Source organism: Ceratocystis lukuohia, assembly GCF_044167205.1.
Source record: "Ceratocystis lukuohia strain C4212 chromosome Unknown Supercontig10_pilon, whole genome shotgun sequence".
NCBI classification, from domain to species: Eukaryota; Fungi; Ascomycota; class Sordariomycetes; order Microascales; family Ceratocystidaceae; genus Ceratocystis; species Ceratocystis lukuohia.
In genome coordinates, this window is record NW_027263529.1 from 301,819 (window position 1) to 328,723 (window position 26,905).

A 26,905-nucleotide genomic window follows, 5' to 3' on the forward strand; every position below is an offset into this window, starting at 1 on the left:
AGGCCGTAAATATCGTGCTTTAGTGCAACGCGGAGGAGGTCTAATGATCTTACAAAGATCATGTAGTGTTGGGGTGTGGAGTGCCAGAAGGTAGTATCTGACTAGAGGATGCATTCAGCAGGTAATCCTTTGCTGACTGGTGCACAAAAGAAACAATGTCGTCATGAATCGTCAAGAAAGAGCCACATGAGCTGATCGCATCCTCCATTTCCTCTCGGTTCAAATTTCTGATATCCTTCACAAGAGCCTGTAGCTCTTCCGAAGTGTTGCATCGGTAACCGACTAAGACTGTCGCCAGGATCTCTCTGCAGAGCTGCGCATCTCTCGAGCTGAAGACATGTTCTAGCATGTGCCTATAAAGCCCAGGTGGAAGCGATCCAAGTATATCGTCGGTGTGCCATTGTCGCGTATCTGACTTCGAAAGTTCTTCACACACCAAGGCTACCCATCCCATGGGAACGTTCCGTTAGCATTCTCATGCAAATGCCCCAGGATAGTCTTTTTTGCGTCCGGGTCGTATCTCTTTTTCCGCGAAAGCTGTGTAAGACTCGACTGCTGCAGATACTGGATCTCGGTTTATCTCAAGGTCTATCTTCACCTTTTGCTCAGCATCATTTAGGCTGTCCTCAATATCTGGCCAATTTCGACTCGACACAATCCATTTAGCGGGCGAGAGAGTAGAAATGAACTCGAATCAGAGACTTGCCGGGGAAGAGAATTATTGGGGTTTAGTACCAAATATATAAGGCAGTGAAGCCGGGCAGGAACATAGTGTAGTTCACCCCGCACACCATCACAACCTTCTATTTATGCTCCTTTTATATCCCACCGATCAATAAAGATTCTATACGTTTAACAGCATGGTGCCTTGTATCCGTAACAAGAATCTTCAACGGCGGCTGAGAGGATGGCGGCAATATGCGAGTCCATCTTGGTTTATTTTTTGGGATACAACTAGGGCGGAATGGCCTGCAAGTCCAGGGCAAAGGGGATACGTGAAGAAAGGAGGGAAACAAGCTGAACACACAGAACGAACTACAGCCGCCAGGTGAATCTTTTGGTTTCACTCTTTTGGCTTCGTTGCGGATCTCTGGACAACTACAATGAATCGCAAGCAAAGGTGGAAAGGAGGTAAAGAGAAATAGTCTGGGGAAGCAATGCTCCAAAACGCATGGCTGGAAGGCTATGCGGGATGCCATCAGTATTACTGATCAATTAGCCGGGTCTATAGAATTGCCGCCCAGTTAGCAGAGTCACATTGGCTTTAGGAGAGTTGATGTGCCGTCGCTTTAGAGCGTCATCGCTGTCATCGTTCATCCATCAAATGATCAGCACTGAGAGTGGGTAAAACTAGCTCTCTTTCCCGATAGCCTCAAGTATGGATGGTGCTCACGTTCAATCGTAGAAGCAGTGGAACAGGATTGGTTTTGCTGATGTATCTGAGCGATAGCTTTGATGTACACAAAAATAATGCCATCATTTAAGAGCCCTTACAAATGTCTCCCGGCTCAGATTGATTAGCGATATACGATTCCTAGTAGATGTTAGTAAACCATCTTCAAAAGTAGCCTCAAACCATGTGCAGTAAGCAAGAATCTCCTCTCTATCAAGCATATATTGAACATCTGCGGCATTCCATAAGTGGTTATTTTTTTGGCTTGAAATATGCTTGGACTCATTCCGACCTTAAGGTCTCCTGTGACTCGAGATCCACATTAGGGTTAATACAACACCATAAGACCCTAAGTAGGATAGAGGAGGCAGCAAGATATGAAAGCGGCGTTGGGGGAAGGCAGTATTTGAACTTGATTTTACCCAAAGTATAACAGGCGATGGCATATTTGATTGATATCTAAAGAATTGCTGTGCTGCGGAAAATCGTCTTCTCAAGCAAAATCACAACTTCTGTACGTCGGTTCAGTCATGTCCTGACACTTGTAGACAGGGCTTTGTCATGTGTGGGGCTGCGGAAGGACCTAATTATAGCTTTCAGGCGCTTAGCAATTAGTAGCACACCTCCTATCGCCCCCACTGTCCTTGTGCAACATTCGCGATCTTCTCTGAGGCCCATGCCATCTCCAAGCACCTATCAGATGTCTTTAGATGGACAGCCTTATTATATTAGCCTGACCTTTTGAGACTCCGTGACTTCCTCTAGAGCAAGCAAAATGAGGCCTGCTCCACATACTGATAGGCCTACACATGTGTAGTTTTTACCATCGGCCTGGAGCTATGAATAACTCAAGACCATCTTATCTGATATTAAACATGAATAGTAATTTAATATCACTGCGTTATACCAGCATCACAAACACCCGATTTGTGAAAGCGCAGCTTGATGTTTAATGCAGTCGACGGCGATTATTAGGTAGAGCTTGGTATCGGCCGTGGCTTTAGCCCAAATCGTCACCCCAAGGTGTAGTAGACACTGGGTGTACAAGATATCTGATGCACTATAAGGGACTGCTCCCTGAATTCACATGAAGTTTTTAAATCCTAGACTCTTACTTCTTGATTTTGTATTCTTTTCGTTGAATGTGAGTACAAAATATTGGCTTTAACAATGATTCTATACCAATTCCTAGATTCTCCGTCCACCGATTATATTCCTTGATAATGGTCAAGTCGAGAGGGCAGTTTCGTTGCTTGAGAGTGTCGTCGAGGGCGGTTTTCACCGCTGGGGCAAGAGGTAAAGATAAGAGAGGAAGCTCTAGCAGTTGATCATCTCGCGCTGGCCTACATTGCCAATCCTGATAAGAGTTTTGACACAAAGTGTCCTAGCAACGCGACTTTCCTTTGACGTGACATGCATAAAATGTATGATGATGATCGATTTGATGGCCATTAGTCAAACTAGATCTTGAATGGTGCTCGGATGCTAAAGGACAGTGATGAACCACATATGTTTTAGTTGTTTAGTCAGTATTCAAAGGATGCAGATGCAATATAAGATAGGGCAGCCGAGACAAGCGATAGAAGCGGCATTCAAAAGAGATGCAGAAAGTCGCAAGGTCAATAAACATGGTGGATAGTTCTCTTGCTGTTGTATCTCCATTCTGCCTGCTCCAAAGTTGCTATCAATGCACCTTCACAGCACCCTTCTCCTATATCTTGCTTCAGTGGCATTCTGTCACTTGTCTCCGCTTTCCTACCTTGACCTAGGTCCTTATCCCTTGAATACTAGTTAGCAACTGTACCAGGCACCGCTGCCATGATGTCAGGACATGATCAAGTCGACGTGCAGGCAGGAGTACGTGACTATAAGCCCAAGTATAAATATCACATTTTCGAAAAGAAGGAAAGCTTAATGAACACAGGGAATTTCATGAGACATGACAGCCCCTGTACTGCCGGGGAGATGTTCATCATATATATTTGCAGTTCTGCTGGTATCTCGAATTTAATAGCTACCATCTATTTGCTGACGATGAATGGCATGGGAAAATAAAAGACTTTTTTGGATTACTAATTATGGGTCCACTGATAAGAGTAAAAAGTAACAGAAGATAACCCCAATGTCGTAAGGGTTTGTAAGGGTTATATAATACTCAAGTGAGTGTACAAGTTATCAAGGCACAAATAGACATAGGAGCGATGCAATGCAAGGGCAACAAGCTGGCACTGTATTGATATGCTGTGATATGTCCCTCGCGTATCAGTCAGTTAGTCGGTTTGTACGTGTTTCTAATCTGCCCTAACTTGCTAAAAATCTCTTGAAACCTGCTAATAAACCAGTAGCCAAGACACCATGTTAAGCTTAATTACCAATGATACGAGTACGAGTAATACGTAGTTTGTAGCACCATCCCGCTGTACCGTACCAGCATAGAAATTCATACACAAGCTTTGGGCTTGTTGTATAAGATGTGAGATCCGAAGGCCGTTTTATTCTCCGCGCTTCTTGTTACCTCCCTTGAGCACCCAGCACTCATAGCACAAAAAAAGTTGCGTGGGACATGGACGATAAACGCGCCACAGCATACCGCCCCCATGTAGCAGCCAAGACGTCCTAGATCCGTAGTTCCAGTTTTGCCAAATGAACAAACACTTGGACCTCCTTGGAAAGCCATTAGTTGTGTATACATATACATGCAGCACTATGTGACAACTTTCATGTGGGCATAATTAACTAACACGGAATATAAAAACTCGGATGGCGGCTGCTAGACTAGTACGTAACAAATTGGCAGACCTCAAAACTAGGCACCAACATAGTTTTGTTCCGACTCTGTAACAAGCGAAGTGAATGGAATGTACACAACCCTGGATATAAATCCTTCCACGTCCAAGCGAAGGAAGCGCCTAATCCTACAGCCGGCGGTGGTGAAATGGACTGATTGCAGACTGGTAGGAGTCCCTCTAGGCTCCAGAGTGAGTAACTTCTTACAAATCAACCGCATGTCTGCCTCCTCTTGTTCTTTGTCATCCGGCAAGGTAAGATATCGCAGTTTTACTGGCTTGTATGGCAACGATAGTGTACGAGGGCATAAATAGGTCCGTGTAGGTGGGAAATCATAACTTCTTGAGTGCGAATGAATGTCGATCTCACGCGGAGCCGTTCAACAAATAGCCGATCAACTTCATGGACAGCATGCTCCTGACTTTGGATTTGCCGTATCCTCGCCCCCGACCATCTGATTCTTCTCCATCGGATACCTCTACATCTGTGTTTCATTAGGGGAGACGAGAGTTTCCTTTAGGAAAGAAAGCCGTTGTTAATGCTCGCGGCTAGCTCTACAGATTGCCGTGTGGCTGGAGTGCCTGGTCTCATATCGTAAAGTCCAAGGTGTTTTAGCGACTACCAACGGCCTCAAAGCTGTGCATTATTGTAGCTGTCTACATTATAGAGTGTTGGCATGAACATAATGGACTTATTTCTACGCTTGCTCATAAAAACAGCACTGGTTTTGATAACTAGAAGCAGCACAAGGGGAGGTTAGAAATGGAAGCATAGACAACGCACAAGACCACGTAAAGAAAAAATTAGGCGAGCCAGATCCTATTATCGTTACGGCTAGGAACCTAATCATACTCCCAAGGGAGCCATCTAAGCGATTAAGTTACTGGTGTATGTTATACCTGTCATGGTTAACATAGGAGCTAGGACACTGACTTTTTTTTCTTTTGATAAACCCTGTTCTAAAAACTGCCCGTGTAACGGGTTCTACCTGTGTAATCTGTTCCGCTTCCGCTTCCGCTTCTGCTTCTGCTTCCGCTTCTATTGCCGCTCCCGTGTCGGCTCCGCTCCCCCGTTACTTCAGACTATACCATGTACCATCCACCCCCCCCCCTTGCTTTTTTTCACCCGCTTCATGGGATCCTGCCTGCCTATCGGAGGGTTAAAGCCCCCTGGTATGAAGAGGAGTGTAAGCAAGTAAGCTTACGGATAGTAAGTAGTACCGAAGTCTTGAGCTACTCTGATATGCTGCAACGTCCATGATAAGCGAGCGCCTAAGGCAAGCGAGCGCCTGATTGTTTACTACCTACATTATAGATCATTTTATAAAGAAGCAATAAAGCATCTTATTAGCTAAAAGCTAGTTGCTATCCTCTTCTGCAGATATCTCAGCAACAATGTGACATGTTCGTGAGTTATGACCAGTCTTACCACATATTCTAACACGCTTAGTGAGCGGCATAGAGCAAAAAGGACCTGGCTACACTACAGAATGGAGGCAAGGTGACTAGGTGAGGGAAGAGATGAAATTGACCAGACGGATATTAATGTGCAGGCGATGGCTGAACTATCAAAAAGTGGTAATTAGGAGAGAGAGGTCGGGGCTGGCGAGGGCAAGGCAGCGTAGAATGTGTGGTAAGCCCGGTCATAACTCACGAGCATGTCACATTGTTGCTGAGATATCTGCAGAAGAGAATAGCAACTAGTTTTAGCTGATAAGATGCTTTATTGCTTCTTTATAAAATAATCTAGAATGTAGGCAGTAAAAGGTTGGACGCTCGCTTGCTTTGGGCACTCGCTCATCATGGACGCTCTTCTACTTCTCATTTGCAGTACGCCGTCTGATGCTCATCAATCTCTAAGCTGATCAGACCTCGTCGGGGACCTTTTCTGTTATCTTATTATGCTACTCGACTTGATAACAAACCAAGTCCGTTGAAATCCATCTGTTAGGGTAGCAAGAGGCTTTCTATTCAAAATAGCTCATGCTGTGTAGTAATAGATATTATAAGGACTGGAGCCAACTTGAGGCAAGAAGGAACCTCTATGCATCCAGATCGGAGGATAACACAGTTGCTTTGGCCCCCATTAAGCCAAGTCAGTATGTTATCCCAACCTGCTTTCTTATATTGAGGAAATTAGCCAGTAATCGCTGTCATGTATATTTGCCCAAGTTCATGTAAAAATGCAAGTTAGTCCTAGTTATAGCCAAATTTAATTAGGGTAAATTGCGTCTGGCGAGCACTCCCTTCATATGCTTGAAACTGCTTTGATACTATACTGAGCACTGCTGCTATCATGGGCTTTTATTGTTGTTTGTCTTGTGGACTGGAACTCGAACACGATTCGTATTGGTTTGCTCTAAGTCATCAGCTTTGATAGTACAACGGCCATGGCAGTGGGCCATCACCATGAACATGCCGAGTCGTAGATCTAAGATACACGGCGAAATTACACCGCTTGTCCTCACGCATTACAAATGAGATGTGCAATGAGATGTGCTTCTATGAGACTCTCAAGTACCAGCCAGCGTTAGCAATTGTTGCTAGGAACTCAACCATATATATATGGGCTCTTTCTCTGCGATATCTACATGCTGGCTTTCCTCATCATCCTCACACTCTCATTCAACTCATTCAACTCACTCTCTCTACAGCTTTCACTTCAACCCCTTCTACTTCTTTTGACTCCTGATCACTATCAAGTCCTTCTACTTCAAGTCCTTCTACTTCAAGTCCCTCTACTTCAAGTCCTTCTACTTGACTACCGAGATTTCATCTCCTTTACTACTTCACTCCCACCAACCAACTCCAAAACATCAAGATGCAGCCCTGGATTGCAACTGTATTCCTTGCCCTCGCCAGCAAGGCTGTTATGGCGGTACCTAGCCCTGAGCACACTCCAAAGCCAGCCCCTGTCTACGCTGGCTGCGAGTGGGTAGCTAGAGTCTGCTGGTGCAATAATATCAATGGCTACAGTGAGAGAGTCTCTGACGATTGGTGTTTTAACATCCAAGACGACGAGGACTGGGAAGACAACTACGGTAAAAAGGAAGATCCAATCCAATACTCTGATGATGAATGGGATGAGGAATCTGAGGAAGAGGAAGAGGAAGAGGAAGAGGAAGAGGAAGAGGAAGAGGAAGAGGAGTAGACACAGAGCCACTAGCCTAGATTCTTCATTTGGCCTCAATCTCCTTAATCTTTCAATCTTTCTACTGTGGCAAGGAGCTGGCATCTTACTACTGGCTTCTTTGGACTAGGCCAGCAATAACTACTATAGTCTTACCAATCTATTCGAAATGATTGAATATCAGACACATTATTATACATTCAGACCTCCTAGTGAAAATAGCGAAATCGTGAAGTTCCAGACAACAATGAAGCCTATCAACAGAACCATTAGTCTACGAAAAGTTCTAACTGAACGGCCAACTTCACAAGCGGTATGTAGAAGAAGCTTGTGCTAGCCAGCCAGCCTCCTGTTATAAAGCAATGGCTGAGAGCCGCTTTCCATGTAGCAAGTAAGGAGGCACATCCTTGTATTATAGCTAGTACTGCTGTAGACACTACAACGCTGAACCTAAGGCCCTTTGGGGGCTTTCTGGATATTCCGTATTCATTTCCATCATAGCACCTTGTAATGCACTATAAAAGATTGGAAAGGACCCTGTTGCCAACAAATATGCCATAGAGCCTTTAGCTAGATGCTTTATTTCCCAACCACTAGCATTCAAACCACACGAAGTGCTCGATGCCAAGGGTTCGAGGCAGATGAGATGAATCAGCTAGACTTTCTTATTTCCTTCACTATATCTCTCGAAGTCTATGGCGTGGCGACTTTCTTGGCCATTGAGAATCAAGTGATTCCAGCGGCTATTGGGTTACTTGGCCATAGGCATAGATTAGCCAAAGTTCCCTAACCCCCTGAGATGAGGAGTCCTATTACCAGTATTGGCATTCTAACCCAGCCGCCTGGAAGACTGCTTTCTCAGTGCTAGAAGGTAAAACAGCATCGGCGGACGCCAGTAATGGATATTAAGACTAATTGGCCTTCTTCGGTAATGGTGTGAGTCAGCAAGATACGATTCTGAGTTGTTGACTTGGCTACGCTGATTGTAGTTTTCTAGGTCTGTGATTGTCGTAGCTTTTCCACGGATGTGTCTTGCTAGCAGGCCTAGAGATGTTCGATCCTCATGCATTGGGGAGGAAACGTTCTAGTTTGGAGTTACAACAGTTCAGGGTGCGTAATAAAACAGGCGTTTTGCATTAAAAGAAAACGGAAAAGGCTGTCATATGTACGATTCATTAAAAGGGGCTTGAGACTTTCGTAGTTCAAAGTATTACGTAGGCCTTCAAGTGTGCAAGAAAGTATCATCTACAGTCGCTTGGTTGAATGGTATACTTCCCAGCTATGTTTACTACGAGGATAAACTAGCCGTGGATGATATTTAGATCTTTGAGCCTGGTTTTCAGACAGCTGTATGTGCAGAAAGAACGTGTCTTGAGGTTTAGATGTTGCTTGACGAAGCTTGAAGCCTAATTCACGCTGGGTCATGGTGCGCCATAGTTGGCAAGTAGTTGACGAGCCATTTCTTTCACACCACATAGCTATTGGCTTTCAAATACAACTGGGCCTTGACTCTAGACTAGGGGTTACAAAAGCTCATCATCATTCATATTGGCTTACATGATAATAGAAGGGCCATGCCGTATGGGGCCGAGTTGTCACCATAAATGGATTACGGCAAGGAAGTTCTTGCAATGAGCTGGCATTCTTGTCGGATACCTTGATACCCAAGTCCAAGTTTGCCTTGCCTTGCCTTGCCACTGCTTGTCCTGAGTCTTGATCCGGCTTTGTTACTGTCATAACTCATAGTCCCAGCTTGTTCTCGCTGTATCATTGTATGGCCTGCTGTAACACGGCACCTCTTGGTCGCTTTCCGTCTTATTATTATTCGGGAAATGGCTCCACGGCATTGCTCTGATGGTTCTTTCGATGCTGGACATTATCATTTGAGCACTCGAAAGCACGTTCTAGCCTCTGTAGCCAGTCATGGAAGCTAAAAAGTCCACTTCCCTCTTTACCCCCTGATATGGCAAGGACAAATGACCACTTGCTATGCTGCCAGGACTACGCTTGTTGTAAGGACATCACAACATGTCCAAGAGCAATTCACCCAGGCTTGAAGAATCTTACAAGGCTTTCGGAGCTTGTTTGGAGGACAGATTGAGCAGTGCCGTTCTAGTTCGTAGTGTTTTCCTGAAGCTAGTACATGCAATGCAAGACATCTGAGTCGAGTCAATACCGAAGACTGCTTGGAAAGAAGAGTTCATGACCCCTTTCTTCTGTAGCGATTGTCAGGGATGAATGCAGCAAGTCTAATCCCCAGCTTCCCTATCTTGTGAGGCACAGATACAGGTGCATCAGGATACAGGATACCAAGTATAATAGCAGTAACATCACTATAACTAAGCTGCGCTCGGCACAGCCAAGTCAAAACAGCGCTACAAACTCTCCCAAGGAAAGCACAGATGCGGCCTGCTCAGTCCCATACGTAACGGGCCTCACCAAGTACAAGAAATTGTCATAGCATGACCAAATACAGTTTTTCATCAACATAATCAGGAGGAAAAGAAAAAGAAACTAGGGAACTAGAAGACATAGTGCTGCAATTCAGAGCCTGCTTCATGGATTTCAAACCCCAGAAAACCTATGTGCATGTGCAGGGCAGCGCGAAAGATGTAATCGGAGAAATAGGTCTCATGGATTAGCCAAAGATGACCTGAAGTCCTGTGGCCACGGCCCATAACATTACCCCCTCCTCTTCTTTGTCGGCATGGGCCAGTCCTGGCTCCAGTATCCGACTTTCCGACATCATCGTCAGCTCCAAACTCAGCCTCAAAAACACCAAATGCTTCTGTATCTTCGAAGTCGTTCCGGGATCTCCAATCTGGCTCTGCGTATCCCGCCCATTTGACCAACACTTCCCCTTCTCCAGCCCCTGCCAACACGTCTCTTGCGACTACCAAGGATTCGTTCGATAAGGTACTCAAGCTCACCATATTCATTTGCCTCAACAGGGAGCGGCCGTTGTGTGTCATCGGTCCTCTGAGATAGCAGTGAGTTCTCAGGCGCTCACTTCAACAGGCGTGCAATAGATCTATATGTGTATCTTCAATCAAATTTCAAATTCCAAATAATTCCTCTCTACTTTTACTTCTAACCAACTTCATTTTTTCAGCTCTTGAGCTCTTATGCTTGGCTTGGCCTTCAGGGCTTCGATACTTTTGTGTGGTGTCTTCAGCCACAATACATAGGTTTCTGCATAATTTCTCATCACGTGTTTGAGGCGTGCTCAGAGCGCCACCCAATACCCGCCCTTCTACCTCTTCAGCAACGATCGATTCGTGTGGAGGTCTGCTAGGATCTAGACCACCAATGAGGACCGAGTTGTATCTCTTAATTAGGGGTGCTGGCAGTGGCTTGGTCAATGCGTCAGCTATTTGGTGTTTGGTGTTTACGAATTCGAGTGCTATAGATCCATCAGAAGCTTTCTCTCGAATGTAGAAGTGGCCAGCCTTCATGTGTCTTGTAGCCCGTGATGAGGGCTCCTTTATTGTCCGCAAATCCTACGAGTTCGATATCGTGGCCAATTTGTGCTGCAGCATAGTTTCTGATATCGCTATCAGTTCAGCCTCGAGTGTGCTACGGGCTACCATGTTCTACCGTTTGGATACCCACATAACAGGACCTCCAGCAAGATATATGACGAGTCCCGTGGTGGACTTGGCATCAGACCCGCCAACCCTTGTGGCATCTGAGTACGTGTATGCCTTTAAAGGTCTGTTGGAATACTTCTCTGGGGCTGTTGTTACGGGTACAAGACACAATGCTGTTAAACGTATAGAATCTTTATTGATCGATGGGATGTAAAAGGAGTCTAACTTGAAGGTTGTGATGGTGTGCGGGGTGAACTACATCTACTCGCTCCACTATGTTCCTGCCCGGCTTCACCGCATCGATAGATCTTTCCATTATCTTTGGCGTAGACAATGTCATCGTGACTTCCAGGCATATCTCTTCTTTGCCCTCTCGTCTACCTCATCTCTCATCGCTTCCAGCCCCACCGAAGAATCATCCTTCCAGGCTATCTTGGAGTATTTGTCCCTTCACGTACTTCTTCACATATGCTTGGCGTCTTTTGTCTACCCTGTAGGACTTGTATCGGTTCTCCTTCACCCAGAGCCGACATTTGTTCGAAGGGTGTTTTGCCTTGCAGAAGACACAGAAGTTGCTTTGAGTTGTTGCCCTCCCTCCACTATTCTTGGATCTGTTCCTTTCGACTGAGATGAAGACGAGGTCTGCGTCTATCCCACCTGCCCCAAATTCGTGCCATGCCTTGATGTTTTCGACCACATATTCCCTCGAGCTAACTGCGCTCCATGAGTGGCGGTGTACGAATTCTTCCATCCGTTCAAGTTCTTGGCTAGGTTGTCCGAAAAGTCCTCCCATAAACGGCGTCCACTGTTTTCTTGGGAGGGATGGTTCTGTTGGCAGAACTGGATGTCTGTCTGCCATTCAGATATCCATCGATGGATGTTATTGTCCTGGGGAAGCACATTGAGCTTCCTCATTGCCCCACGGTATGTGTGGTGTGCAACGTTTTCTAGGTTCGCCGTCCTCACCTTCAGGACGTCCATGAGTTTGTCGACCACCTTGTCTGGCCAATATTCTTCCTTAACCTGGGTAGCTAAGCTAAGGCAGGCGAAATGTGCTTGTTTATCCAAGCTCGCACTTTTTTCCCTGCGTTCGCGCTGGTCGCGGAAAAGATCCCACTTGAGTCTGAATTGATTGACCTGGGTCTCATAGGCGCGACAGGTGGTTTCTATCGTCCTGGCGTGGCAAGCTAGTCGCTTTTCGTGGCTAGAAAGCCTTACGCGAGTGGGGATGGGCTCTGCTTCTTCCAATCGAGAGCGTTGTCGTGCTGGCATGCGGGCTCGGCGAGCTTCTTCTTGCGTATCTGCTCTGGTGACATTCTCCCAGTCTTCATTACCGACTAGAGTGACATTTGGGGGAAGGGCGTGCGCTGGTAGTTCTTCTGGTGTGCATGGTTCTTTCGGTTCCTCAGCCTATGCCATTCTAGGATTCGCCGCTGGATCGATGTTTTCCCAGACGTTGCAAGCCTTTGTAAACGACTTGAGTTCTCCGATGAATTTCGGCCAGTCTCTGACTGAGTGTAGTTGAACGGAATCGGTTGTCGAGTTTGCCATTGCGATGGTAGTTTAAAATAAGAGAAGTTTGAAAGAAAAGCATAAAAAGAGTTGGTTGATTTTCGACAGAGGCCAAAAGTTGAAAGTTTTGATCTTGGAGAGTTATTCAACTTTGGCATGCTTCATTGATCCAATCGTCGCGTCTCTCAAAATATCAATTGTCTCGTCGAAGCTCTTGCAGACCAAAATTTTCATTTGAAGTTCTTGTGAAGCAGTATGCGAACCTCAGTCTGGTGCTCCAGGTACTTGACGTCATGGATTTTGAGATTGAGTTCGTCCAACGACGAGTTAATTGCGCTAAACCATGCTGTCCAATTGATTGCTGATGAAAGGCTTGTTTTATCTGGAATAAAGAAGGATCACTGGTTTTCGTTCAAAGTTGTCAATGTGGCTTTAGTCGCCCTGGCTCGACTAGCTCCTTCTACTACGGTGGATCTCCGCAGCAAAAGTCGACGCCACAACGCCTCGCGCCACCCCCCCCTTCTCTCGCACGACGAGAGCGTCTTTTCCGCTGCCGAAACATACGGTGCCCTCATTCGCCAGGAAAACTATGTCATTCATTTCGCTCCATCCATGGCTTTCCCGTCTTCCAACTAGGATGCGCTGGAGGCCCCTCTCACTGGTTTCTCATCAAATACTAATGTGATCAAGCACCCACTGTCAAAAAATGCACCACAGTACAATGAATCGTTGATAAAAGCTTCTATTAAGAATGGAGTGGAGTGAATGCTACTAGGTATTTCATTTATGGTGCTCCTCTCCTCTAGACCCTGAGGGTGACGATCTGCAGGGCCTACTCTTTATTTCCGCCTCGGAGTCAGAGTCATTAGACTCGACAACTGTCCGATTTATCCCACTTGTCGTAGTCATCATCGGGTAGGTTTTTTAGTTGAAAGGTGTAACTTCACCATTGCAACAAGACCATTCTTCATGTGAATGATCTCGCTGCGATCTGAACAGACAAGGTACTCGAAGTCCTTAAGTTGTTTGTAGAAGCGAGGGAACTACCGTGTCTGACCGTCCCACCTAGGTAGCCAGACCGGATATTGACGAAGGTAGGGTCTCGATGGACCAAACTACCTCCCCCGCTTCAACAAAGGTCGGAGATATGTAAGCGATAATTTGTGCAGTTGTTCTGCGGATGCCGATTGGTGGCGCGGCTTCTTATAGGGTGTGTTGGTTGACTTTCGTGGATCACGCCCAGAAAGGGCGTGGTAAAGTGGAGTCACGTATCATTGCTCTTGCCTCTAGCTTCTGCGTGCGTCTCTGGAGCCGAAGCAGGAGTCTTTTAGGACGGATTTGCCGGCGAAATGTTGGCCGAGATGACGGTGCTAGAGGTTTAGTCCTGCCAGAGCGGTTGTTGCTCGCTCTTTCAGCTAGGATCTGTTTTAAGCGGAGGCGACGAGTGCTGATGATTCTGGTTGAGTCAACAAACCAGAGGTCGGAATGGACGGGGTCATCTTCGATTGAGGATGGGGCGAAGGTGAGAAGAGTGATTCCAACCGATCGTCCAACTGGCCCTCCCAGGTTTCCGTTGATGTGTTGGACCATCTCAGGAGGGGTCACCCATTCGTGGGGTTGCTTCTCATAAAAGAAGGCTTCAGGCTTTGTTGAGCCATGCAAGAGTAAAAGTTTTGTCGACAGTGTGTGATGGTAAAGGATGGAGAATGTGAAAAGGTCTTTGTTTTTTTTCTTGCGCTTTTATCCTTCATTCAATGAATCGACCCACATTTAAACAACTGTGCTTTGTGGGTGTGGCGTTGTGGCAAGAACAAAGAAACTCAAATCCTTGTCATGTTGAGACAACAATGTGTAGAATAGATCTTTGTTTGGATCCGTTTTTCTTTTACTTTCACACTACATCCTTGGACTTCATTCCTTTTGCATTGTGCTCATGAGGATTCAGGGTAGGGTAGGGTGTCAGCCCTTTTATGGGTGTTCAGCCACAAAATGTCTGAGTCATTGTTTTGAAGAAGCGGGGCATGTATGGGATGCCACAACATGCAACACAATGCGCAGCCCTAACAATATGGTGAGCAAAAGTTAGAAAGTATTATTAGCTATGCCATGATACTTTTGTCCAAAATGGATGATCTATTGACTTTTACTTTCCGCTAACTAGCGGCCAATAATATCATAGAATATATAGTATGTGTGTCATGTGATCTAGGGTTGGGACTTGGATGACTAAGATCTAGTGATCACGTGTCGACAGTAACCTCTGTACCACTCATGGTAATAGTCATATCATAGTTAGAGTGCAAACTGCGAGGACGTACCGAATATCCTTGGAGTAAAAGAAAAGTGATCTATGATTCGTCTGTCTAACTCTTGGTTGAAATGCGGATCTCGACTGATTAAGATGATCCTCACCTAAGCGCCCAGACCGAACAAGGGCCATGAAAATGGCCCTTCGTTTTACGTTCTCTGAGAGCGGCTATCTGAATCATTTTGCGTCGTGATAGCCAGTGAGAGCGCTCGCCGAACTCAGTCAGGGGCAACAATCCGGTAAGCGCTGGCTCAGATTACCGGCAAATAAGCCTGCCTTAAACATCATGATCTTGGCATCGCAACTGCACCAAGTGTGCTATCAAAGCATCACTAACTGTGAGAATCTACCGTAGATATCTTCGAGCCTGGCCTTGCTACCAAAAATGAACCATTCGGCTGACTGAATCATTTCCAAATCCCACTTGGCTTTAGTCTGCCCTTAGATAACTATAAAAGCAAGCTCTTCATCAGGCATCATGAAAAGCCAGTGAGCAATGCGGGTAGCACTTGGATAATAATCCACAACCATCTTACGCTGTATTTCTCCGGAGCTTGGGTCCTCTTTGTGTTTGTAGGGAAGAACTATACAGCGGTTTCTTCCCGTCTGAGATCCATAGTGGATGATGTATACAGGACCCTTGATACCCCGGCCAAGCCAACCTTTGCCAGCAGAAGAGCCAGAGGGACTACTAGACGATGACATTAGAAAGCTTCGGTTTATTCAACGCATAGTAGAGGGTAATACATTCGATTACCATCTAGAGGATTACCATACCGTATAATACTGCACACGGGCATTCTGGTGTATTCAAGATAAAACCATAGGGATGAGATGCCTCTGAATCTTATAGGCGATGTGAGGGCACTGGCCGGTCTGAAGGGCTTATTGGACAACAGGCTTATTATAGGCCATGTCAGACAGACCTCGAAGATATCCCCTAATATGAACAGCCAAACAACGTATAATGGCCACGAAACTGTACAGACAAGTCCCCCAAGGCGACAGCGTATCTTGGCTGGGATGTGGCCTAAGAGCGTGGCATGTCTTGACACGGGAAACACTACTCTATGCTATAGTACGAAATACACCATGTTAGAAGCCAATACTACCATACATGTGGCCCCAGGTATCTAGCCAATCATCAACACCTGTGAGCTATTCTGCATAACCTTCAAGTGGCTAACGAATCGGGCGAACGTTGAGACTCTTGGATAATTTCCCCTCAAATAAATGCGTGATCTTCTCAAACTCATTTGGGATGTCCTTTCCCGGTTGCATATCATTCACCTCTGCTACCCTAATATCAGCTTCAGGGCTTATGAATCTCCATCCCATACTGATTCGTCCTGTTTGCTCGCCCGATTGCCTCTTTTGCTTCACGCATCCTCTCCATCCTCAACTACTAGCCCGTGTTTGTCCAATTTTCTCGTGCAAGCCGAGCCAACATGAGCCTACATTTATCACCAGCGAGAATCCTCTCTCTCGGTACGCTGCCCCCGAGCTTGGCCTGTTGTCGTGCTACTAACTGTGACAGATGGTGGTGGGGTCCGCGGACTCTCTAGCTTGCTTATCCTTGAGAAGATCATGGAGCTCATCAAAAGCTCAGAGGGTTTATCTGAAGTCCCAAGTCCCTGCGACAGGTTTGATTTGATTGGTGGCACAGGCACTGGAGGGTATGTCTTTGGCTGGCTTTCCCTGTATGTAGTAGAAGTTTTACTAACCACAAGGAATGCCACAGGATCATTGCTGTTATGCTTGGCCGACTGAAAATGACGGTCGATCAATCTATTCAAGCATACAAAAGCCTGGCCAACATAGAATCTATCTCAGAGCCAATGAACCTCCTCACACCGCCAGCCTTTCCCACAGCCACGAATCTAGAGGATGCTATCAAGAAAGTGGCTCGAGAGAACTGCAGTGATCCACGATGTATACTGCAGAGAACAAACAACAGCTCTGCTACTAATACATGTCCGCATGAAGATATGTTGTTCCCGGACAAAGAATGCACCAAAACGTAGGCTCTACACATGCACACATGATAGGCCTGATATCTAATATTTTTTTACTTCTCTCTAGCGCTGTATTAGGGATGACCAAAGTCAATCTTGAAACATCACCTACGATCTTTACAACATATGATACGCCTACAAGCCTTTCTGGATGCAGGGTGTGGGAGATAGCGATAGCCACATGTACAGCTATTGCCTCTTATCCGATCAAAATCGGCCGAGATGAAGAAGAGTTCATCGATGCCAGATATGGCTTTAATAATCCATGTGAAGTCCTCATCTCAGAGGCTGAGAAACAGTTTCCGGGTCGAAAGATAATAATCCTGAGCATTGGCACAGGCCTTGGGGATGTCGTTGAGGTTAGCGACTCGGAAAACTCCATGTTCAGAGCATTCTCCAGAATTGCTACTACCTCCAAGCATACTGACCTGCGACTCAGACAAAAGTATAGCACCATCGGAGGCTATTATAGATTCAACGTTGAGAATGGCCTTGGAGACACGGCACTTCCAGACAGCCATACGTCAGGCACCATCGCAGGACACACGAGAAACTATCTCGGCGAAAACCAGAATGTTGTTGAACAATTTGTCAATGTTTTCACCAGTGGTATCATTTTGTCTTTACCACAGCCCGGCGAACAGCAAGGTGAGTAACACAAGTTGATATGGCGATGGTGGTGTGTGGCTATTAAGCTAACCGTTACACAGCAGTCAATAGTGAAAAAGACAATCAATGTCTTTCAGACCTCTACGTGACCGACCCCCGTACAGACAAAAAAACTATCGAGGAGAAAAAGGGCGGCCTGCTAGACGACTGCTACAAATGGATCCTTGGACACACGGACTTTCAGCGGTTTAGAGCAGATAGCGAATGCCGGATTCTCTGGATCAAGGGAGACCCTGGCAAAGGCAAGACAATGCTCCTTTGTGGCATTGTCAATGAGTTGGAGTCGGATCCGTCGGTGCAGCTGTCCTATTTCTTTTGCCAGGCCACCAGTGTCAATGGGCTCAACACGGCAACCTCTGTGCTACGAGGCATGATATATCATCTTGCGTCCCACAACCCGCAGCTCACTAAATATCTGCGAGCAAAGTACGATTCCAAGGGGAAAAGAATGTTCAACAATGACGGCACATGGCATGATCTCTGCGAGATGGTGACTGCTATGCTGAAAGATCCAACACTAAAAAACGCCATCTTGATTGTTGATGCCCTGGATGAGTGCAGCGTGGAACGGCAACGCTTGCTCGACTTCATTTGCACTCCCTCGCCTGCTAAATGGATTGTGTCGAGCCGTAATTGGCCAGATATTGAGGAAAGCCTAGATGATGCCAAACAAAAGGTAAAAATACACCTTGAGATGAATCATGACTCGGTCTCTGCGGCAGTCGGGTCTTACATCCAGTTCAAAGCAGACCAGCTTGCGCAAAAAAAGAAATACGATAAGGACATGAAAAGCGCTGTCTTGGAGCATTTGCAGGCAAACTCCAATGGCACTTTTCTCTGGGTAGCTCTAGTCTGCCAAGAGCTCTCGAGTTCGAAAACTCGAAAATGGCGCACGCTCGAGAAACTGAAGTCATTCCCACCTGGACTTGATGCTCTATATTCACGAATGCTCGACCAGATCCATCAGTCAGAAGATTCGCAGCTTTACAAAGAGATTCTTGCCACCGCCTTGGTTCTATATCGATCCATTGCTTTAGAGGAGTTCCGTGCTCTCATTGAGGAGCTTGAGCACTGGGAGAGGGAGGAAGTGGAAGAGGCCATCGGCTTATGTGGCTCTTTCCTGGCTATCCATGATAACACTGTTTCTTTTGTGCACCAGTCTGCAAAAGACTACTTGCTGAATGAACCATCAAGCGAGATGTTCCCATCTGGCATTCTACACCAACACCACATGGTCTTTGTACGATCATTGGACCTCCTACGTGTTACGCTGAAACGTGACATGTATGGTCTGCAGGCACCTGGGTGCCTCATGAACGAAGTTTCCCGTCCTGACCCAGACCCATTAGCCACAGTTCAATATTCATGCATCTTCTGGATTGATCATCTTTGTGACTCATCAACAGATGCAATGGGTGATGGGGACGACGGAATTCTAGAGTTCTTGGAACAAAAATATCTCCAATGGCTAGAGGCTCTGAGCCTTCTAGGTAACTTGTCTTCTGGTGGCAGAGCATTGCAGAAACTAGAAGCTTATCTAGTAAGTCGTTCTATAATACAAAGGGGGATGCTAAGAAAAGAGGGCCTAACAAGTTCTAGCAAGGGAAAGCACACCGATTTCTTTGGGACATTGTCAAAGACGCTCGCCGATTTCTACTGTCCAATATGGGAATCATTGAAATAGCGCCCCTTCAGATTTATATCTCAGCTCTCATATTCAGTCCTACCAGCAGCTTGATAAGACGACAATTTATTGAAGAGGAGCCAGACTGGATCGAGGTAAAACCAAAGGTCGAGCCGAGCTGGAATGGTTGTCTGCAGACGCTTGAGGGCCATAAAAGTATGGTGACGTCGGTAACGTTCTCAAATGATGGGCAACGGCTGGCATCAGGATCTTGGGACAAAACAGCCAAGATCTGGGATGGGGCTTCTGGAACATGTCTGCACACTCTCGGGGGTCACAATTATGGTGTAACATCAGTTGTGTTCTCAAATGACGGACTGCGACTAGCATCAGGGTCTTGTGACAAAACAGTCAAGATTTGGGACGTCACTTCTGGCATATGTTTGCATACTCTCAAAGGCTATCCTTTGTCGGCGACACCGACAGTACCCTCCAACTATGGGGAGCGATTGGCATTGGAGCCAGAGGACAACACAGTCAAGACCTCGGATGCGACTTCAAGCATCTGTCTGCACACTCTTGGGGCCCACTATCTGCTGGTGACATCGGTGGTATTCTCGAATGATGGACGACAAGTGGCGTTGGGTTCAAAGGACACCACAGTCAGGATCTGGGATGCTACTTCCGGCAAATGTCTACACACTCTTAAGGCCCATGATGATCGGGTAACGTCAGTTGTATTTTCAAATGATGGGCAGCGACTGGCGTCTGGGTCTTGCGACAAGACAGCCAAGATCTGGGATTCAACTTTGGGCACATGTCTCTACACTCTTGAGGGCCACAAAGAAGTAGTGACATCCGTGTTGTTTTCGAATAATGGGCAGAGACTTGCGTCAGGATCGGAGGACGGGACAGCCAAGATCTGGGATGCGATTTCTGGCACATGTCTACACACTCTTGAGGGTCATGATGATCGGGTGACATCCGTTGTGTTCTCGAATGATGGGCGGCGGCTAGCATCAGGTTCTTGGGACAAGACAGCCAGGATCTGGGATGCGAATGCTGGCACATGTCTGCAAATTCTTGAGAGCCACCACCTATCGGTAACATCTGTGGTGTTCTCGCATGACGGACAACTACTAGCGTTAGGGTCTTTGGACAAAACAGTTAAAGTCTGGGATGTGGCTTCCGGCACATGTCTAAACGCTTTTGAGGGTCATGGCCACTGGGTGACGTCGCTTGTGTTCTCGAATGATGGACAGAGACTGGCATCGGGATCTTCGGACGCCACAGTCAAGATCTGGGATACGACCTCTGACGCATGGCTGCGCAGTCTCAAAAACGATGATAAAAAGGCAGCATCTGCGATACTCCCAGATGGTCAGCAGCGGGTGGCATCAGGGTCAGATGACAAGACAGTCAGGATTTGGGACACCACTTCTAGAACATCTCTCCATCCTCTTGAGAGTCACTACCTTTCAGTAACATCGGTAGTGTTCTCAAATGATGGACAGCGACTAGCATCAGGATCGGAGGACAAGACAGTCAAGATCTGGGACGCCACTTCTGGCGCATGCTTGCACACACTCAAGGGCCATGATAAAGAGGTATCATCTATGAGTTTCTCCAAGGATGGGAAGCGATTGGCATCAGGCTCAGATGACTGCTTAGCTAAGATCTGGGATGCATTCTCCGGCACGTGTCTACACACCCTTAGGGGACATGATGATCGGGTGACATCAGTGGTGTTTACGAATGACGGACTACGACTAGCATCAGGGTCAGAGGACACCACAGTCAAGATCTGGGATGCAATTTTTGGCACGCATTTGTACACTCTTGACGGTCACGAAAGTGTAGTGACATCTGTCAGATTCTCAAATGATGGGCAGCGATTAGCATCAGAGTCTTGGGACACTGAAGTCAGGATCTGGGATGCGAGCTCTGGCACATATCTGCACACTCTTGATAACCAATATTGGTCGGTGACATCAGTTGTTTTCTCTCATGATGGACAGCGACTAGCATCAGGGTCAGAGGACACGACCATCAAGATCTGGGATGCGACTTCTGGCACATGTCTACACACTCTTAACGGCCATGACAAAAACGTGACATCTGTGGTGTTCTCGAATGGTGGCCATAAGCTGGCATCAGCGTCAGATGACACCACAGTCAAGATCTGGGATGCATTCTCCGGCACGTGTCTACACACCCTTAGGGGTCATGATGATCGAGTGACATCAGTGGTGTTTACGAATGACGGACTACGACTAGCATCAGGTTCAGATGACACAACTATCAAGGTCTGGGATGTGGTTTCTGGTGCGTGCCTGCACACTCTAAAGGGCCACTGTTCGTCGGTGACATCGGTGGTATTTTCGAATAACGGTCAGCAACTGGGGTCAGGGTCTTGTGATAGTATGGCCAAAATCTGGGATGCCACTTCTGGAATATGCCTACACACCCTCAAGGGCCACGATGATAGGGTAGCATCGGTAGCGTTCTCAAATTATGGACAGCGGCTAGCATCAGGGTCAGGCGACACCACTATCAAGGTCTGGGATGTGGTTTCTGGTGCGTGCCTGCACACACTAAGGGGCCACTGTTCGTCGATTACATCGGTGGTTTTCTCAAATAATGGTCAGCGACTAGCATCAGGGTCAGAGGACAAGGCAGCCAAGGTCTGGGATGCTAATTCCGGCACATGTCTACGCACTCTTAACGGCCATGATAAAAAGGTCACGTCTGTAGTGTTCTCGAATGATGGACACAGGCTAGCATCAGGGTCCGAGGACACCACAGTCAAAATCTGGGACGCGACTTCTGGAGTGTGCCTGGACGTTCTTTTGCTGGGGCAAATTAGTTTCTCACTCGACCCGTTCAGCTATTCCGCGTTTTCTTTAAACGTCGCAGCCTTGGACTTGGACTTGGACTTGGCGACATCATCTGCAATTCCGCCGATCAATCAAAGCTTCCCCCTCAGTTCCAACCTCTATAGCTGCAGCCCCGACCCCGATCGTGTGTGGATCATGGAGGATGGGCAAAGGGTGCTCTGGCTGCCACCAGGATATCGCCTCGCCAGCTATGGGGAATCAGACTCGGACTCAGAACCAATAGCAGTACATGGTTCAACTATTGCACTGGGCTGCCCGTCCGGCCGCGTCTTGATCATGAGATTCAGGTCACGTAGTTAGCCTTGAAAGCGTCGTATTTTAGTCAGCTTCTGCCAAGCTATGATATAGAGCCACAGGTGCCCCCATGGGCCAGGCTAGATTGAGCTACTTAATAGTATTTAATTTTTGAATTATTTCTAACAATCATCTGATTCATTTTCCCGCATATAATCAGTTATTCTGCCCCAACTCACCATCCTAATATCACCCAGAGGCAGTGCTCTCTCTCCACTGCTGCTACCAACCTCTTGTCGAGATCGTCCACTATGTCACCAAAATTCCGTCCAGAGCTGCAACCTCCCTTGCAGGCAAGAACAAAACAGTCTAGATCTATTTTGCTCGGCCTTGATCTTGTTTCTGATCCTTTGCGTACTGCTCTTATCTCCACCTCCATTTCAAAGATTCCATGGTCACTTGTACTTCCTGGGACGAGTTCCATTCAAGTTCCCAATCCAACCATTGCCCTCTGCGGAACCATCACCAGGTCTATCACTCTTCCCTCTCGCAGCGCTCCATATGGTTAGGTTACCTAACATCTGCGAGGTCGTTCTCTGGCCGTCTCAAATCGTAGAGCTGATTGCCCTCCCGTGGACGTTCTCTTCCTTTTACGTGCTAGACTTTCCGGTCCGCCTACGACTGAGCCCGTAGGCTCCTGTACTGCTCTATATTAAGAGCCTTCCCTCTTACACACCAGATCCCCTGCAGAATGGCCAGGTGCTTTGCAGACAATGCATGTCGTATGGACTCGCTTACGAGTCTCTTCGGTGTGTCCAGGGGTCCCACACAGCCTACGTCACGGCTTTTCCTTGCATACTGCCGTTAAGTATGCTTCCCAGCATGTGCAGCATAGTGGCATGGATGAGGTCTGAAATCTTTTGGCAGTAGCAAGGTTTGCGCTCCCGTCGAAAGACATTGCTTCAGGGAGCGTTTAGCCCTCCGGCCGTTTGAGAGTGACCCGAAGTCGACATCCTTGAATTTCTCCGTTTCCAGCTGCCTCTTGAAGGGCCTAGCATGGCCACCAGTCCGATTTTCCGCCTGACTCACAAACTATTCTTCTCTTTCCTCGGTCACCTTCCCCGAGACATAGAAGCCCAACCAGCGATGCAGCCATGCGTCCATTTCTTTTCAATCTCGCACGCTTTTGCTCCATGTTCTCACTAATCTAGTCCGGCTTCGTGACTGTAGCTGCGTTTTTTAGTCGGTGTACAGCCCAGCCCAAGTTCACTTTCTTGATCTGCACTCGGTAGGATTGCTGTCGACAACCTTCGCCATTGCGTTTGCGACAGCTCCCTCCGTGTCTGTTACAGGCCCCCCGGATGAAGACTCCGACCTTCACTTTGTTTCCTTAAGTGGAGGTTCTCGAAGTGAGCTTTCTCTTCAGTATCACCGTTTTGTTTTTTGCTCCCGTCCCCCTGAGACGCAACTGCTGCGTAAAACGCAGGCCCCTTCTTTGTCTTGTTTCCCTTCCTTTGACTTGGAGTCCTGCCAGCCATGGCTACTTTAGCCAACTCGGGCTTGCTCGCATCTTTTTTCTCTACTATATAGCCCGTGGTCTAAGCTCCATAGAGACTTGGCCAACTAGTTTTTTCACGATTATGTCGCCTTGAGCCATTGCGACGGTGTCCCCTTTGGTTACACGATATGATTTGATTTGATTTGAATATATTTAACGTCTACTGGAATCACTAAGATCAAACGACGCCGGGTTGGTTACCGGACAGAATTAGCCCTCTGCAGGGCTGACCACAGGTTTTGGGCGAGAGATCTTTTGGTTACACGAGATTTTGATTTTCATACACTTTAAAAGCTAGTTTAAGATCTGTTTTCAACAACTCACCAAAAAGTTCCTCTGTGGCGCAATTGGCTAGCGCGTCTGACTGTTAAGTAACTCGTTCTCGAGTCACAGCATATCAGGAGGTTGACAGTTCAAGCCTGTCCGGAGGAGGATTACTTTTTTCCACCCAGTTCTTGCCAGCTCTCATGATCATCGAGTGCTCTCCGAAAGATTCATCGCCTTTGTTGTTTTTTTTTCTAATCTGTTAAACTATGTACTCATAAATATTTTGTAAGATAAATTCCTTCCTACCTTTTCTTTTTTGTGCTTGTCTCGACTAGGCTAGTCATAACTCCACTCTCTTTTTCCGTGTTATATTTTTTTTCAAGCCTGCAAATTTCAAATGCAGCATATCCAACAAAAAAGAAGATTGAGCACAAGGAACCCGACTAAAAGAGCCGCAGTACGCCATAAAAGCAAAGAAAAATAGGGAGAAGCAAAGGGCCTGGTGCCTCTATATTAACAAGTGAAGCGATACAAAGGACAGACATTGATGTGAAATAACAGGTGGAAAGAAAAAAAAAAGATATCATCCATTCCCAAGCGGAAGTTTAGATGATCATGGTACAGCATCGATTGTGACGAAAAAGAAAAAGAGGAAAAGAGGAAAAGAGATTGTGCTGCGCATGATGGCAGGTAACGACATGGGGAAAAGGGTGGAGCGTTTGTCAAAGACTATATGCATCATTGGGTAGTGCATCAAGAGATATAAATTACAAGGCGGCAAAAAAGAGAAGTCGTCACTGTATCAAGCATGGAAGAATTGAGCTAAGGGTGGGAAACAGGAGGGAGAACAGGCGATAGAGGGCGGAAGTAGAGACCAAAAAACAAACACAGGAGAAATGCATTTATAGCAGCAGCTCCAGAGGGTTTTCAACAACCTTCTTCAGGGCCTTGATCCACTCAGCACCAACAGCACCGTCGACAACCTTGTGGTCGAAAGTAGCAGTAACCTTGATCTGGTCATCCCATTCAACACCGGTAGTGCCATCCTCATTTTCAACAGGAATAGCAACCTTCTTGGTGGTACCAACAGCCAGAATAGCAGCCTGGGGAGGGTTGATGATAGAGGTGAACTGGTCAATAGCAGTGTTCATGCCCAGGTTGGAGATGCAAATAGTGCCACCCTGGTATTCCTCGGGCTTGAGCTTGCCCTCACGGGCACGCTTGGCCAGAGACTTAACAGTCGAAGAGATAGACTCCAGACCACGGGCCTCGACACCAGTGACAATAGGAGTGATCAGGCCAGTGGGGGTGGAGACAGCAACCGAAACGTCAACGTTGCTGAACTCACGGATGGAATCACCCATCCAGGCAGAGTTAGCAGCAGGAACCTTCTTGCAGGCAACACCAATAGCCTTGACCAGGAAGTCGTTAACCGACAGCTTGTACTGGCCCTCGGCCGAAGCGTTCAAGGCAGCACGCAGCTTCTGCAGCTTGGAGACAGAGATGCTGGAGGTGACGTAGAAAGCAGGGTTGGTGTTGGTTGACTCCAGTAGGCGCGAAGCAATGGCCTTGCGCATGCTGGTCAGAGGGGTATCGACGTAGGAAGCCGCAGTAGAAGCCGCAGAAGGGGAAGCCTTGGCGTTCTTGATATCCTCAACAGTGATGCGGCCACCGGCGCCAGAGCCCTTGACCTTAGAAACGTCAACACCCGACTCGATAGCCAGGCGCTTGGCGGCAAAGTTGATGTTGGCCTCGCGCTCCAGAGCGGTCTGCAGGCGGCCGGGAGTCGAGGGGGTCTCGGGGATAGCAGCGGAAGAAGTCGGGGTAGCAGCAGGGGCGGAAGCAGGCTCGGTCGAGGGAGCGGCAGGGGCAGCACCATCACCGGCGTCAGCAATGGTGAAGGAGTCGAAAGCGGCAACATCACCGGCATCCTCAACCAAGACAGCGATAGGCTAGATAAAGGAGTTTACTGTTAGTTGGGAAAGGTGTGTATCGGAGGCTGAGGGCCAGTCTACAGATTGAGCCATGCCTTCTCTTCTTCGTTTTCTGAAGAATAGCCAGCACATATTCATCTAACAGGCAGCCTACAGACTCAGGCCCAGGACGGCAAGCAACAAGGCTAGTCAATTGCTGAACCAGACCGAGCCAGGCGGGGCAGAACAGCAAAACAAAACTCTCAAACATACCTTGCCGACCGAAATATCCTTAGCACCAGTATCAACCAGAATCTTAGCAATGACACCCTCCTCCTGGAACTCAAAGTCCATTTGGGCCTTGTCAGTCTCAATCTCGACGAGGACATCACCAGGCTGGATAGAGTCACCGGCCTTCTTGGCCCAGGCACCGATACCACCAGCCGTCATAGTGGGAGACAGGGCAGGCATCTTGATAACGCTGTGGGGAGGGAAGGAAGCATAGCAGCGAATGAGGGCCGATCGAAGGACCGACGGCTGGGCAACGTGCCTCCGCAGAATGTTGGAGATCATTTTGGACGAGGTGTTTTTGTTTAGATGGGTGGAAGGGACGAGGTGTTTTTTTGAGGTGTAAAAGAGAAAGGAAAAAAAGACTTTTTTTTTACAAAAGACAAGACGCCAAATTTTAGTTTGCTTTTTTGTCCTATAATTGAACGGAACAACAGAATCACGGCGAAATCGGACCTGCGATGGGGTTTGAAGAATTGCACACAACAAAAGGTACGACAAGAGGGCAAGAGAGAAGAAGGGGGGAAAAAAAGAAGAGAGACGGAAAATATTGGATCTGATACCAGCAAAAAATAGATTAGCACGTCCAAGATTATGGGGACTTTGAGCCAAACAAGAGGGAAAAGATAGAAGTGAGAAACAATAAAAAAAAACAGTGGCCTGAAATGTGAGGGGGCTAGCAACAGGTTGAGGTACTTGTTTGCGCAATGTTGGGAAAAGT

The 26,905-nt window shown here is 47.1% G+C and overlaps 4 protein-coding genes across 4 annotated transcripts; 2 read left to right on the forward strand and 2 right to left on the reverse strand.

Annotated features, from left to right (window-relative positions):
* Nucleotides 1–7,000: 7,000 nt before the first annotated feature.
* Nucleotides 7,001–7,330, forward strand: HOO65_100064 (uncharacterized protein; the record flags this gene model as incomplete). The annotated part of the gene is made up of 1 exon (XM_071001713.1): nucleotides 7,001–7,330. One exon carries the CDS (start codon nucleotides 7,001–7,003, stop codon nucleotides 7,328–7,330), a length of 330 nt encoding a protein of 109 aa, XP_070855841.1.
* Nucleotides 7,331–11,498: 4,168 nt separating this feature from the next.
* Nucleotides 11,499–12,450, reverse strand: HOO65_100065 (uncharacterized protein; the record flags this gene model as incomplete). Its single annotated transcript, XM_071004699.1, has 3 exons — nucleotides 11,499–11,556; nucleotides 11,615–12,309; nucleotides 12,355–12,450. The coding sequence occupies 3 exons, from the start codon at nucleotides 12,448–12,450 to the stop codon at nucleotides 11,499–11,501; spliced, it is 849 nt and encodes a 282-aa protein (XP_070855842.1).
* A 3,717-nt stretch (nucleotides 12,451–16,167) lies between these two features.
* Nucleotides 16,168–22,224, forward strand: HOO65_100066 (Vegetative incompatibility protein HET-E-1; the record flags this gene model as incomplete). The annotated part of the gene is made up of 6 exons (XM_071004632.1): nucleotides 16,168–16,207; nucleotides 16,257–16,395; nucleotides 16,461–16,651; nucleotides 16,924–17,382; nucleotides 17,445–18,943; nucleotides 19,003–22,224. 6 exons carry the CDS (start codon nucleotides 16,168–16,170, stop codon nucleotides 22,222–22,224), a joined length of 5,550 nt encoding a protein of 1,849 aa, XP_070855843.1.
* Nucleotides 22,225–24,885: 2,661 nt separating this feature from the next.
* On the reverse strand, nucleotides 24,886–26,469 carry HOO65_100067 (Dihydrolipoyllysine-residue acetyltransferase; the record flags this gene model as incomplete). The annotated part of the gene is made up of 2 exons (XM_071004671.1): nucleotides 24,886–25,935; nucleotides 26,170–26,469. 2 exons carry the CDS (start codon nucleotides 26,467–26,469, stop codon nucleotides 24,886–24,888), a joined length of 1,350 nt encoding a protein of 449 aa, XP_070855844.1.
* Nucleotides 26,470–26,905: the final 436 nt, after the last annotated feature.